The 15,914-nt window shown below is 45.8% G+C and overlaps 1 protein-coding gene across 1 annotated transcript in view; it reads left to right on the top strand.

The window, feature by feature from the left end:
- Positions 1-15,914, top strand: part of LOC147706530 (alpha-2-macroglobulin-like protein 1) — a 316,256-nt gene that overhangs the window by 75,600 nt on the left and 224,742 nt on the right. Inside the window, exons 8-9 of the mRNA XM_086932996.1 lie at positions 728-854; positions 8,323-8,437. Coding sequence (XP_086789122.1) covers positions 728-854; positions 8,323-8,437 — 242 coding nt within the window. The remainder of the gene's footprint in view (positions 1-727; positions 855-8,322; positions 8,438-15,914) is intronic.

Below are 15,914 nucleotides of genomic sequence, written 5' to 3' on the forward strand. Positions count from 1 at the left end.
TCCCCTTTGAACACTGATCGAAAACTAGTCATAATCTGTTTAGTACCATTGGATCCCTTATCTCTTCCTCTTCTGGTGGTTACTGGAGTGACATTTCCACAAGGCAAAGCATAAGACACAAGGTACCACATAGTGGTGATGGTGACTCATTACAAAATGCAAGAACAAAGATGCATTTTTTAAATGTATGAAGAGTGTGCAGACTAAAAAATGTCTGCTGCATTGAGCTATCCGCATCGTTTTACTATTTCTGTGGGGTGCATGTTGCACATGAAGTCAGAGCTCCATCTTCGTCCATCACCAGGACTGGTGGCTCAGGGGACTAATGCATCCCCTTGAGGAATCTGTGTATGAGCTCATAGCAAAGGTTAAAATTCTACTCAGACTTTTATCCTTCAGAGGTTAATAAAATGAGTACTGCTGAGTTGCTAATAAAGGACATAAGAGCCAAGATGACCCAAAAGGGTGAGCATCTACATATCCGATGTTATGGGAGGTTACGTCATCCTTACCCTCATTTCCGATAACCCCTTACTATATGCATACTATCTTGTAGATACAGTTAGCAGCGGTGAGCTTACTGTTAGGCTATAGAAAAGGCAATGCCAGTGACTAGCACTGAACCCACATCAGGTGTTTTGGCATCACTGCCATCTAGTTGTGCTGTTGCTTTTCCCAGACTCCTCTGACTGATGCTTACACTCCCTTTTCTCTCTGTTGCTGACAGGTACACCTACGGAAAGCCGGTCCAAGGACGGTACAGTACTACCGTGTGCCGCAAGCCATTTTATTACCACTGGAGCTGGAGCTCCTCCCAACGCCCCCCAGATCTGTGTATGACAATGACAGGCAAGGTAAGGGGGCAAGGGTGAGGGTCAGTGTTTTGAGAAGGAAGAGGAGAAAAGATTATAAATCAATGGCATTTGCAGGCAGCAGTGTCTTCAGGGCTGATAGCCGCGAATACAATGTTACAGAAGGCACAACTTGCTCTTCTTTGGCTATTTTAAGAGTTGTGTCATTCTTTGGCCCTATTTCTTGCTGTCTTCCATTTGACCTGCATATCCTCTGCATGGCCTGTATTTCGGCTACGTCCAGAAAGGTCCTCAGAATTGTCTAATAATGCTGATATTACTGTAGAGCTTGCATCTGGAATGGCGCTGTTGTCTGCACAAAGTTGATTATGCTTTTTTTTTGTTCAAAGCTTTATTTAAAAATTTGGAACAATTGCGAAAAAAAAGTAAAAAGGAACAGATCAAGATAAAATCATGAAATAGACCAAAACGATAGAGAAATAAATAAATGCGAAATACAATACACTAAATTCAGCTCAATGAAGTAAAACATATCTAAAAGTGGACTAGATTTGAATGTATCTCTATATTGTTTTTAAATCTAAATGTTCTTCACCCCACACTACTTAATCCCTTTGGTACAGGCAGCATGCCAATAGTTTAGTTAAAAAAGCAGTTTTCCCTAATTAAAGAGTTTCCTTGATTTTTAGAGACTCCTAAAATATGATCCTATTTTTTAAAGTTCCTTATTTTTAAGGCTGTGTTTCACTTTACACTCCTTTCCCACCTCATGGTCGTGCCCCACTCTTGGAGCGGTGAGAGGTAGCACCTTACTGGGCCAGTTTATGGTTGGGTGCTGTCGGAAATGTCTTAAACTTTTTATGGAAATTGCTAAATTCTGAGGAAAATGCTCAGGCTGGGCTTACTCCACCATACTATGAAAATGGTGGAGAAATTCACTTGATGCTTTGCTCTCCATACTAAGGATTTTCACCAGAAATGAACTGGTCCATCAACACCCTAATGCCGGGGGCCACGGTCAGACTCGATGGAAAGCGTTGCTTCACTTGCCTCTGGTGTGTTTTTGGAGATTAATTTACAGGCCCGGCCCATATGATAATTTAACACAAAAACAGTGTTTGGTTGCCCTACAGTCGATCCGTACACCTGAAAAAAGTAGCCAGTAAATAGCACTGTTGAGCTTCATCTTCACCTGAAAATACCCTGATAAACACCTGAAAATATGTGTATTATTCCTTCAGTTTATGTCATGTGACACTCTGCACTAGAATGTTAAATCTATTTGAGCATGCATGTTTGACTTTACACGTACAAGAAGATTTTTTTTTTTACCAGAGTATAGCGCCTTAAAAGACAGTTTTGTGTTTGTGAGGGTTTGCACAGGAATTGATGTTAACCTGTGGGTTTATGAACATGCACAAGCTTACACACTTGTGAGTATTCACAAATCTGTCTTCAACCTGTTCCATCTCCAGAAAAGGTCAGGCATTTACTCCGGTCAATGATAGGAGTAAATGACTATGCAGATTTGCTGAAAGCTGGGAAGGAGATTTTTTCATGATTTTCTTGTGGGAAAAGTGATATATATGTGCGATGGATTGTGTGATTGTAGTTATACATGCTCTGCATAGTCCTGTCAGTTAGTGTTCTGGATGTGTACAAGTTGCTTTTCTTCGAAGAAGTCTCTCGCCACAAGGCAAAGTGACTCCTCCTCTCTGTGATATTGCTCATGGGCATCGACTCCATTGTTTGTATGTTTTCTTTCCGCCATCGGCTTTAGACGTGGTCCTAGACACTCCAGTTTAAGCCTGTCCTTGTGCTCCCTTCACTTTGTTGTTTACCTCCATACCCATCGGTACTGTTTTTGTTCAAGTTCCCCTCTCATCTTTCGAAAACAGAAGCAATTATTCAGTTGTGAATTCGATGTTCTCCAGTTGCGGCCTTCGGGGTACGCCCATTCGGGCCTTGTTTTGTCATCTCATTGGCTTTGGCCAACTATGTGCTGCTAATGGACCAAAATCAATTTCGATTCTGTCCCAACTGCTACATGAAATACCTGCATACAGACTTCCACCAGGTTTGCAACCTGTGTGTATCTACCGACCACAACGAGGATTACTGTGAGGCCTGTCAATCTTTTCAATCAAAGAAAATGTTGCAGAACTGTTGCGAGTGTTAGAAAGAGATGCAGTACAAAGATCTGGAAGAGACACCCAACATCTTTGGCCTAAACAATGTCAAACGGGCAGAGGAAGAACTGTGTGAGGCCTCAGCAGCAGAGGATTAGGATCCTTCTATACCAGACTCCGAATCCGACCCTGGAATACATTTCAGCCTACAGTTGCAGGACCTTCCTTCGGGACGGCTCCAGGCCACCACTGTCAACAGGCCACGATACGCACTGAATATCTGCTAAGGATGTCCCGCCCTTAGACCTCCAACAAAAGCCAGGCCGAAACCTCCTGAAACTGCATCGAGCCGATCAATCTCAGTGCTGAACTGACCATCTGCCTCATCAGCTCTGAGTAACCCTCCCTCTGCTGTTTCAGCTTTGACCACCTCGGCTCTGAAACAAAGACCAAGTTCCGCACCAAAACTATCCATTTCAGCACCAGAACTGGCTCTTGAGACTCACTGCCTCCTTCATCACATCACTTCTTTAGTGATATAGGAGACATTACTCCACAGGGCTTCCCCATGACTTACAATGGGGATCAGGGGGAAGGAGAGAACAATAGCAATCCACAGATCCATGGGTCGCCTACGACATTGACCCCTCCCGGGGATAATGACTCTGACCGTTACCCAGCTAAGCCATCACCCCCGGATGATGCAATCTCCGTCCAGGAACTTATAGCTAGGGCAGGTGCATATCACCAGGCCCCTTTGCACAAAGACCCCATTGAGGATGAATCTCTCTTTGAGACACTCTCTTCTACCACTGGGGCATGTCTATATCTGCCCATGCTAAAGGGGTTTGCTCCGTCACTCAGATGAAATCTTCAAAGATCGGGTGCAGGCACATACTATTACACCAAGAGTAGACAAGAAAAACAAAGCTGCACCCTCAGCTCCACCTAACATCAAGGGCCAACTTCCCCCTGATTTACTCATGGTATCTAATGCCTACAAGAGGGCCATCTCCCAGACATTAGCAGATGCCCCACCATTCGACAGAGTATAAACTCATCAATGCTTTTGGGGAAAAGGGTGGCAGCACAGGCAGCCAACCATTGGTGAATTGGCAACACTCAGTGGTTCTTGGCGAGGTATGGCAGGTCCTACTGGGACGAAATGGAGTAACTCCTCCAACATCTCCCTGAGGAGTACAAGAAAAGAGACCACCAAATTGTCCAGGAGGGTAAATTATTTTCAAATAGTTCAATCCGATGCGCCCTCAACTCAGCGGACACAGCTGCCAGGGGGATAAATACAAGCATACTGCTGCATAGACATGCTTGGCCATGCATATCTGGCTTTAAGCCAGCAGTACAGCAGACGCTCCTCAAAGTCCCTCTTGACCAACATCTGTTTGGTCCCCAAATGGATCAAACATTAGAAAAAAGGAAGAAGAAAACGGAGGTTGCCGAGTCATTGGGGTTGCTTCAAATCCCCACTCACCAAGACAATACCATCAGATGCCTCTACCTTTTCCTAAAGACGAGAGCATCAGACCTCCACTTTAAGGAGATATTATAGAGGCCCTTATCAAGGAAATAATTATAAAGGGCGTGGACAGGTTGCCTCTGCTCGCACCAAACCCTTCACTTCCAAACAGTGACTCACTTCTTATTCCCCCCCGACCATTTAACACCTGTCAGGGGATGACTACAACTTTTCTTCCCTGACTGGAAAACCAGGACAACGGATCTGTGGGTGTTGGATATTATCCAACATAGTTATTGTCTGGAGCGCATCAAAACACCTCCAAACATCCCACCTCACAGGCACATACTTTCCATAGAATGCCAAACGTTGCTCAAACAAGAAGCAGAGGCTCTATTGCAAAAAGGAGCCTCGGAGCCTGTTCTTCCAGAACAACAAGGTTCAGGCGTATACTTTCTATACTTCCTCATTCCCAAAAACGATGGTTCACTCCGGCCCATATTAGACCGCTGGCCATCAAATTATTACATCCTCTCAGAACACTTCCACATGGCAACTCTTCAGGATGTGATTCCTCTATTACAACAGGGTGACTTTACGTCTGCACTGGACTTAAACGTTGTTAACTTTCACATCCCAATACATCCAACTCACTGCAAATACCCCAGGTTCGTGATAGCAGGAACACATTATCAGTTTAAAATGCTCCCATTCAGAGTCACTACCGCACCATGGGTGTTCACCAAATGCCTAGCGGTAGTTGCAGCACATCTACGCAGTCAGAGTATTCATGTCTTCCCATGTCTGGACGATTGGCTCATCCAAGCCAGTACTCTTCAGTTGTGTCTGCAACACACTCAGATCTCTCTTCAATTTCTTCATCAATTGGTGTTTAAAATCACATACAAAAGTCACATCTTCAGCCTTCACAGATTCAGCCTTATCTAGGGGCTATTCTCAATGCACAGCGGGGATTAGCCTACCCACATGTAGTCAGGATTCACAACATCACAGCACTGCTACGTCAGTTTCACCTCAATCAACTCATAACAGTCAGAAAAGTTCATTGACTACTAGATATGACAGCATTTTTGATTTCAATAGTGCCACATGCGTCTGCTGCAAGAATGTCTGGCGAGTCAATGGTCTCATTCACAGGGTTAATTACAAGATCTAGTGTTGGGTGACAGCTGCACACAACCCTCTCTGCAGTAGTGGAATACACAAAGAGGTGGCCATTCCTCGACCCTGTTCCCCAGATCATTCTCATGGTTAATGTATCCCTTACAGGATGGGGTGCACACCAATAGGATCTCACAGTGCAGGGTCTCTGGGAAATCAAACACCAGAGTCTCCACATCAACTACCTAGAGCTTCAGGCAGTTCACCTAGCATTGAAAGCATTTCTAGTCCACCTGAAAGGCAAAGTTGTCTTGGTCTGGATGGACAACACAACAGCCATGTTCTATATACAAAAACAAGGTGGACACACTCCCTACAGTTATCACGCCGATCTCAGATGATTCGGCATTGACCAATATACCACAATATTCACCTGTTAGCAAAACACCTCCCAGTGACAGCCAATGACTTCAGCGACCTCCTCAGCTTTATGCGGCAACATGTACACGAGTGGGAACTCCACAGAGTCCTCCTTCCAGACTTTCACAAATGGGAGTTTCCACAGATAGACATGTTCCCAACCGTAGAGAATGCAAAATGCCCAAGCTTCGCCTCCAGGCTCCCACACCCATTATCCAAGGGCAATGCTCTATGGATGAACTGGTCAGGGATATTTGTCTACGCTTTTCCACCTCTCCTCTTCTTCCGTTTGTGGTTCTTAAGCTCAGGCAAACACCACTCACCCTCATTCTGGTAGCTCACACTTGGGCTCGACAACCATGGTTCACCACACTACTTGAGCTTTCAGTAGTGCCGCATGCGAAGCTTCCTATCAATCTGGATCTTCTCACTCAGAATCATGGAGAAGTCAGGTACCCAAATCCAAAGGAACTCAAACTTGCGATTTGGCTCCTGAGGTCATAGAATTCATTTACCGTAATCTCTCACCAGAATTTATGACCATTCTCAGAGAGCCCGTAAACCCACAGCCAGGGCGTATTACGTTGCAACATAGATATGATTTGTTTTCCACTGCCGTAGGAAACACATTGACCCATTTAATGCAACTGCTCTAGACATTGCCTGCAAGCTACTGTATTTGTGGACTTCTGGACTAGCATACTCTTCTAAATGCCTGCATATAGCTGCAGTAGCTGCCTACAAAAGAGGCAATGGTTATCATTGTTCAAGACAGCAGTTATTAAAGCATTTATGGGAGGACTTAAAAAAGTCCTCACCAGTCTTATGGGTCCATCATCCCAACCTTTGCATATTTGCCTTCTCCGATTCCTATCTTGAAATGTAGCCTTTTTGGTAGCCATCACTTCTCTTAGATGTGTCAGAGAGCTCCAGTCACTAACCTTGGAAGAACTTTTCTTCCAGCTACATAGAGTTAGGGTATTCCTTTGAACTAACCAAAAATTCTGTCCAAAGGTTCTTTCTGCTTTTCACCTAAATTAGTCAGTTGAATAACCTGTCTTTACGCAATCGGATTCAGTTGCAGCAAGGGACCTTCATACATTAGATGTTAAAAGAATTTTAATGTACTATATAGACAGAACTAAAGTTTCGTAAAACCAAGTACCTCTGTGGCTATTTTGCCCCCTCACATAGGAAAGCTCATATAAAAATCTGGTATTTAAAGATGGATATTTAAATGCATTCAGACATGTTAAATAACTTTGCTCACACCTCCTAGAGAACACTCTACCCACAAGATAGGAGCATCTATGGCTTTCCAAGGCAATATACCAATAGCTGAGATTTGTAAAGCAGCTACATGGTGAACCCCACATACTTTCACTAAACAAGACTGTGTAGATGTTTCAGCAGGTCAACTGGCAAATGTAGGACCGGCAGGCCTACTTACCCTTTTCTAAACAACTGCAACACCCATAGCTTAGCCAACACTTTCTGGAGGGCACTGCTTTATAGTCTATGCAGAATGTGTGCATCTACAGCCACACATAACATTGAACTGATTATATTACTTGCCCTGTAAAGCATCTGTTTGTGGCATGCAGTGCTTGCGAGTTACATGCTCGCACCCTCCTCTATTACTTGCCCTGTAAGCATCTGTTTGTGGCATGTAATGCTTGCGAGTTACATGCTCGCACCCTCCTCCCTGGACACCTGTGGCCAATGCAGTACCAACTTACACTATCATATGCACGGTCATCTCTTTACTAACACTTACTCACACTCCGGTCTCACTTGACAGCGGGAAAACAATGTAACAATGGAGTGGATGCCCATGCGCAATATCACTGAGAGGGGGAGTAACTTTGTCTTTTGACTCGAGTGACTTCTTTGAAGAAAAACAACTTGCACACATCCAGACCCAACATTAGATGGCAGAAGTATGCAGAGCATGCAAATCTACAGCACTACATGCCACGAACAGATGCTTACAGAGTAAGAAACATAGTTAATTCTTTATGAGAATTTATTTAAAAATGTTGAAATCTGCACCACCCTGCTATAGGTAACCTTCAGTGCAGATTACCCCCTTTTCTTTTTTCAATCTGGTCCAGTCTCTTTTCCTTACATGTATTTTTTCTTACATATATTTAGCGGTCATCTACATTTTCCACAAGCCATTCAATGCTTGATTTCCCTACTTGAGGTTGATGCATGCATGCTCCCCATCTCTGAGTCATTGTTCAGACACTTTAGGGATTGTTCCACAACCCCCTTGATCAATGGTCTGTATGAAATCAACACATGTTTGCTTCTTCTATCTTGAAGCTGAATAGTTTCTCATATGTTGACTTTTGTTCAGCTTGAAAGGTCTGGATGCTTCTCTAAGAAAGTGGAGCTGGACTTCTTCAACATGACAGAACGTTCATATACGATGACATTCGATGTAGAGGGCTCCGTGACTGAAGACGACACTGGTAAGTTGCAGACCACAAATGAACCTGCTCCGAAGCTCAGGTGAAGAACACCTCATCTGTAGACCAAGGTTTTGAGACTGGATTCATAATCCAGAGCTAGGCAGCTTCAGGTTGATGGTAGATATGTTGGCTAGGGCATCTAGGCAGAAAGTTATAACTTTGGTGGCGATAAAAGAATCTTCTGCTGCTCATGGGCACATTTATTGGCCACAACTTTGGGATTAATATCATGGGATGTATGACGTTACAACGCATACTTTTACAACGCATGCCTTCACAACGCATTTTTTACAACGCAAAATCCTTTACAACGCATGCCATTACAACGAATTTCCTAAACTACCATTACAACGCATTCCATTACAACGCATACTACCTTTACAACGCATACCATTACAATGCATACCATTACATTGCATGTATGGTAAGTATTGGGTAGTATATGTCACGTGGACGGTCCTCAGGATCAGTTTGATAGTATGGTCCACCTCTAGATCTAACCAATGCCTAGATAGCCGTGATGGCACAGGACATCGCAAGGATCAAGTGAGGGACAGAGGGGATAAATGAAGGAAAGGAAGGGGACAGCTGGGAGGGAGATCTGTAAAACACAATGAAACGTACAATGATAAGTACACTGAGCTATTTCTCTACACTAAGCAAAAAGCATATATATATATATATATATATATATATATATATATATATATATATATATATATATATATATATATATTCTCACAAAGCAATTTGAAATAAGTCACAGCACTTTTCTAGGATTTGGTTAAGCTTTTTAATCCATCAAGGAAAAAACTTCCTCACCTACGCGTTTCAACTGTGGTAACTACCGTGAGCAAGAACAGTAATCTGGTTGAAACGCGTAGGTGAGGAAGTTTTTTCCTTGATGGATTAAAAAGCTTAACCAAATCCTAGAAGAGTGCGGTGACTTATTTCAAATTGCTTTGTGAAAGTCTAACGAGTCTTGTCCTTGACTCGGCACCGGCACCAGCTGAATGGTCGCTCCTTCTCCAGTAAGGGACATTTGCTTGAACATATATATATATATATATATATATATATATATATATATATATATATATATATATATATATATATATATATATATATATATATATATATATATATATATATATATACACTTTTGATGTGAACCCCTATTGTTTGCAATACCTGTAAAGCAAAATACGAGTTCTGGATATAGGCAGTAGTGCTTGTCAGTGCAGAGGACCGCATTGGGGTATCACGGCATAAATACAAAATAAACACAAGATAGAGATACAATCCACAAGATATATATGAGATCCCTCAGCAGGTTATTGAGCAATAGAACGTACCCTAGTCTAGACACCTAAGTGCATCACACGGGTAGAGCGTAGCCCTCTACCACTCATGGAAAACCCCTTTTAACAAAGGGAGCCAGAGACATAAAGGTTAATGCACCATAAATCATACACACACACGTACTGGCCTTTCCTTCACATCCAATACTTGTAATTAGGAGGTAGACTAACGAAATGTCTCTTATCAAATAACACTCTTTGAACTGGAAGCTCCTGCTCCAAGTAAAATGCTCAAACACGGTAAATAAGTAGTTATTTGTCAATGCAATAACTGCGGCTGAAGTCACACCCCAATTCCCTCAAGATTCCTTATAACTACTCGGGGGGGGAGAGGAGAAGGAGGGAGGTAGCAGTTAGATCATCCTTAGCAGCAAACAAAATAATTGGGGAAAATCGTGGATCTCAAAACATCCACTCCCCCGTCGGCCGAAAATACCGACCGATTAAATGAGCTCCCGGCACTTTGCCGATAATCAGAATAAACCAAGTTCAGCGTTGAGGCTGATATCAAGACCGGTGCAGAGCACCCTTACCGCCACCATGGAGGGTCCCTGAAAACAAATGCAGAATCGGAGGAACGGAGAAGGAATCCCCGACGCCGAGCCCGGACATGGCTTCCGCTTATATGCGTCCTCTCGCGATGTCTAACGCGACTCGCGGAGGATCATGGGAGCTGTAGTTCCGGCTCGGGCGATATCGGGAATCCTAGTTCCCGCTGAATTACGATCGTGACAGTACATCCTCTCCCACAGGCAAGGGAGCACTATGGACCAGGCTTAGCCGGATGCATCCGATGAAAGGCAGCCACAAGAGCAGGAGCATGGATCCCCACAGCAGGCTTCCAAGAATTCTCCTCCGGACCATACCCTTTCCAAGACACCAAGTACCACAGTTTACGACCCCGAAACTTGGAGTCCAACAGACTCTGAACCTCATATTCCAGTTCGCCATCCACAACCACAGGAGGGGGACGCCTGCGGCCCCGTGCCAAGGATGGTTTCAACAAGGACACATGAAAAATAGGATGTATCCGTAGGTGAGTAGGGAGCTTCAACTTCACTGCCACTGGACTCACCCGTTTAACGATGGTGTATGGCCCAATGTACCTGGGATTGAACACACTGTGCTTACGGAACACAAGTTCCGAGTAGACAACCATACCGCATCTCCCCTACAATACAACAGTCCCTGCCTTCTATGTTTGTCTGCAACAGCCTTGTACTTAAGTTTGACTGATCTGAGTTGAGCCTGGGCTTTTGATAGGGTCTCACGGATGTGCACCACTCTTTGCGTGACCTCCGGAAGACTGTGATCAGCCCTAGGATGTACAAACGGAAGAAACATGGGATGCCGCCCATAGACACAATAGAACGGAGTAGTCTTGGTGGAACTATGAGTGGCATTATTGTAAGCTACCTCAGCCAACAATAGTCAACCCAGTTCTCTTTGCTGTTGTCAACATAACACCTCAGATATTGCTTGAGCGTTTGATTTAGCCCCTCCGTCTGTCCATCCGTTTGAAAGACCTCATCCTCCTAGACCTCTCCGCGACCTTCGACACTGTCTGCAACTGTACCCTAGTGCGGCGCCTCAGCAACGTCAAAATCCAGGAGAAGGCACTGGAATGGATCATCTCGTTCCTCGCCGGAAGGACACAGAGAGTCCGCCTCCCCCGTTCAGATCAGAAGCCACCGAAGTCATCTGCGGCGTTCCTCAAGGCTCCTCGCTCAGCCCAACCCTCTTCAACGTCTACATGAGCCCCCTCGCAGCCATCGCACGCCAACACAACCTCAACATCATCTCCTACGCCGACGACACCCAGCTGATCCTCTCCCTCACCAACGAACCCGCCACCGCCAGAGCCAGCCTACACGAAGGGATGAAAGACGTCGCCAAGTGGATGAAGAACAGCCGCCTGAAACTGAACTCAGACAAGACGGAAGTCCTCATCCTGGGGTCATCACCCTCCGCCTGGGACGACTCCTGGTGGCCCCCCGCCCTGGGCAGCGCACCCAAACCAACAGACCACGCACGCAACCTGTGCTTCATCCTGGACTCCTCCCTCTCCATGACCAGACAAGTCAACGCCGTCTCCTCGTCGTGCTTCAACATCCTGCGCATGCTACATAAGATCTTCCGGTGTATCCCCACCGAGACCAGGAAGACGGTCACCCAGGCCCTCGTCACCAGCCGTCTGGACTACGGCAACTCCCTTTTCGGCGGAACCACCGCCAAACTCCAGAAGAGACTCCAGCGGATTCAGAACGCCTCAGCACGACTCATCCTGGACATCCCCCGTCGCAGCCACATCTCCGGACACCGGAGAGATCTGCACTGGCTCCCGGTCAACAAGAGAATCACCTTCCGTCTCCTCACCCACGCACACAAAGACCTACACAACCAAGGCCCAGGATACCTCAACAGCCGCCTCAACTTCTACGCTCCCACACGCCAGCTTCGATCGACCGGCCACGCCCTCGCCGCCGTCCCCCGCATCCGAAGAGCCACCACAGGAGGAAGGTCCTTCTCCTACCTGGCCGCCAAGACTTGGAACTCCCTCCCGACCCACCTCCGCCTGACCCAGGACCACCTTGCCTTCAGGAAGCAGCTCAAGACCTGGCTGTTCGAGCAGTAGCGGACTCCCCCTCCCCTAGCGCCTTGAGACCCTCCGGGTGAGTAGTGCGCTATATAAATGCTTTGATTGATTGATTGTAGAGAGTGCTGTGTCGATGTGGAGAGAGAAACACCATTTCCTCCAGAATTGGGCAATGAACTGGGAGCCTCTGTCCGATACGATAACACTAAGCAGGCCGTGTAATCGTCCCACGTTCGTCAAGAGCATTACTGTCAACTGACCAGCTGTCGGCACCTGTTTGCAGGCGATGAAATGCCCCGTCTTAGTCAGTCAACCACAACCAGTATTGCTGTACAACCCTGATCCTTAGGCAACCCAACAATGAAATCCAATGATATTTTGTCCCAAGGTTCGGAAGGAGTAGGAAGGGTTTGCAACAGGCCTTGCGGACGATTATGATCGGACTTCATCCGTACACATTGATCACAGGAAGATACCCACTTCCCGATATCAGGCCGCAGAGAAGGCCACCAGAAGTGTCTAAGGACACGCTCCACCGTCTTAGCCACCCCCAGATGTCCCGCACAAGGGGACTCATGACACCATACAAAAACCTGTTTCCGCAGACTTAAAGTGGGCACCAACAACCGGTTGTTGAACATCAGGAAACCACCAAGCGATGTCCATTCAGGGTGACCACAGAGCCATGACCTCCAGGAAAAAGAAGCGACCCCCCTCTGCATATCCCTGAAAAAGGTATCCGGTTGCATAGCACACAACACTTTACCTGGGTCGATGATACTGGCAGCAGGAGCACCCTCTGAATCGGTAACAGATGACTGGCGTGTAAGAGCATCAGCCTTTCGGTTATCCGACCCCGGACGATACGTTATGACAAAATGGAAACCAGAGGAAAACATCATCCACGAAGTTGCCTAGGGTAGAGATGACGAGCTGCTGACATAAATTGCAGGTTCCTATGGTCCGTGTAACCGTAACCACATGCTTGGCCCCCATGAGAAAGTGTCTACACGCTTGGAAGGGGTCCATGATAGCCAAAAACTCTTTTTCAGCTATGTGGTAGTTTTGTTCGGCAGGATTGAGTTTCCTAGACATGTAAGCCTCTGGGTGGAGCTGACCATTGTCCGCATGCCTCTGAGACAAAATGGCCCCCACCGCCACATCAGAAGCATCAGCCTCCACCACATAAGGTTTTTCAGGATCAGGGTGAGCCAGAATAGGAGCCGATGTAAAAGCAGACTTAAGAGCTGTGAAGGCTACCTGGGCTGCTTCGTCCCATACAAAACTGCGTGACTTCTTCAGCAACTGTGTGATGGGTGGCACCAAACCAGAAAACTGATTGATGAACCGCCGTTAAAAATTGGCAAAGCCGATGAAACACTGCACATCGCGAATGTTCTGCAGAGTTCGCCAATTTTTTTACTGCAGAGACCTTTCTTTCTGCCATTTCCTGGCCTGCAGGACTCAACATGACCCCCAAAAATTCTACTGAGTGAACGTGGAAATCGCATTTGCTTAATTTTACAAAACAGATTGTGCGATTGCAGGATGCTGAGCACTGTTTCCACGTGTTGACAATGAATCTCCTCATTCTCAGAATACACCAAAATGTCGTCAATATAGACGATCACGAAACGGTGCAGGATCTCACGGAGGGCATCGTTCAAAAAGTATTGGAATGCCTCAGGGGCATTACAGAGCCCGAACGGCATGACAATGTACTCAAACAAACCGTATCTGGTCTTAAAAGCGGTTTTCCATTCGTCCCCACTTCTCATGCGGACCAAGTGATAGGCCCCCTTCAATCTAGTTTTGTGAAAACAACCGCTCTCTTCACCTGCTCCAACAGAAGGTTTATTAGTGGCAAAGGGTATCTATTCTTTACAGTAATGGCATTCAACACCCTGTAGTCCACACATGCGCGCAGCTCACCATTGGCTTTTGGGATGAAGAAGAGCGGCGAGGCAGCAGGAGACTTGGAAGGCCGAATAAAGCCCAAACCCAAAAGTTTGTCCAAATAAGCTCGAAGATGCAAGTTTTCTGGTTCCGTTAAAGCATATATACGACCACTAGGCACCACTGCCCCAGGAACCAGACCAATCTGGCAATCATACTGCCTATGAGGGGGGAGTTCATCAGCGTGGATTTCACTGAAAACTCTTTCAAATTTACTGTACTCTGCAGGAAGCTGAACACTTTTTTCAGCTGCCGTGGCTATACAAGATCAACAAGACAACGCCCTAGCGGGTTTCAGGGTAATGCTGTGACAATGCTCTAAACAATACACGGACCCCATGTGTACAGTCCGGGTTTCCCAATTGATACTAGGGTTGTGTTTCTCCAGCCAAGGTAAACCAAATATAATACCATATTGTGGAGCCCGAATTATACTGAACGTTATCAATTCCGCGTGTGAGTCCCCAAATTGTACTTCTATCTCCTCTGTGATGTAACCAATGGGACCTTGCAAATCTTCCTACCATCTACAGCGTAAATTTCTTCAGGTGTCTCTTTCTGTACCAACACAATGTCCCTACTCTGTGCTTCGTGTAAGTCCATAAACATCCCTGTGGCCCCTGAATCCACCATAGCTGACGTGACCACTTTGTTACCTGCGAGCATCAACACAATCTGAATAAAGAGATGTCCTTTCACGGTTATCTTTCCTTTACATAAAGAAGGGACATACATAGGACTCCAAGAATCCCCTTCAAGAGACTTAGAGTCTAACAGTTTTCCGGCACAGAATCAGCACTGGCTGTGGCTACACGAGAACTGCGAAAGTGATTGGTTTTTGGCTTAACCGGACATTCCCTTACAAAGTGCCCCTTTCTACCGCAATACAGACACAGCCCTTGTTTGCGACATGTTTCTCTTTCAGCAGTTGTCAAGACTGTTCTAACCGCTCCAATCTCCATGGGCTCAGGGTTAAAAGCAGGACTAATATCTGTGGTCTTGTGTCTGTCCCCTGTTAGATTCCTACGATTCTCCCCTCTCCTTTCACTAAGTCTATGGTCAAGACGCAAAGCCAGGTTGATTAATCTTCACTAGAAGTGGGCTGAGGGTCTATCTGCGCAATGACATCCTTAAGCTCCTCCCGTAGTCCCTGGTAGAAAAGGGAGGCTTGCTTACACTCGGGCCAGTTGGTTTCTGCCGCCAACCTTCTAAAGGAGTTTAGATAAACAACTAGATCTTTGTTGCCTTGTCGCAACTCTAGTAATTCTCTATCTGCAGTATTAGAGTCAGCCCTTCTATCTAAAATCCTCAAACTCTGTTCGAAAGGCTTCCCAGTCATGTAGAAGTGGATCGTTGCGATTAACCAAAGGTACCGCCCATTGAGCAGCGTTACCTGCCAAATACGAGATCAAAAAGGCCACCTTGGCTTGATTGGTAGGAAATGATTTGGGTTTGCATGAAAAAATGGAGTGTGACTTGGGTCAAAAACACCTGTACCTTATCTGTGTCCCCATGAAAACGTTCTGGTGAGGCCAAAGGTATGGACACAGGCATTTCAACTGGT

Source organism: Lissotriton vulgaris, chromosome 7 (genome assembly GCF_964263255.1).
Source record: "Lissotriton vulgaris chromosome 7, aLisVul1.2, whole genome shotgun sequence".
NCBI lineage: Eukaryota > Metazoa > Chordata > Amphibia > Caudata > Salamandridae > Lissotriton > Lissotriton vulgaris.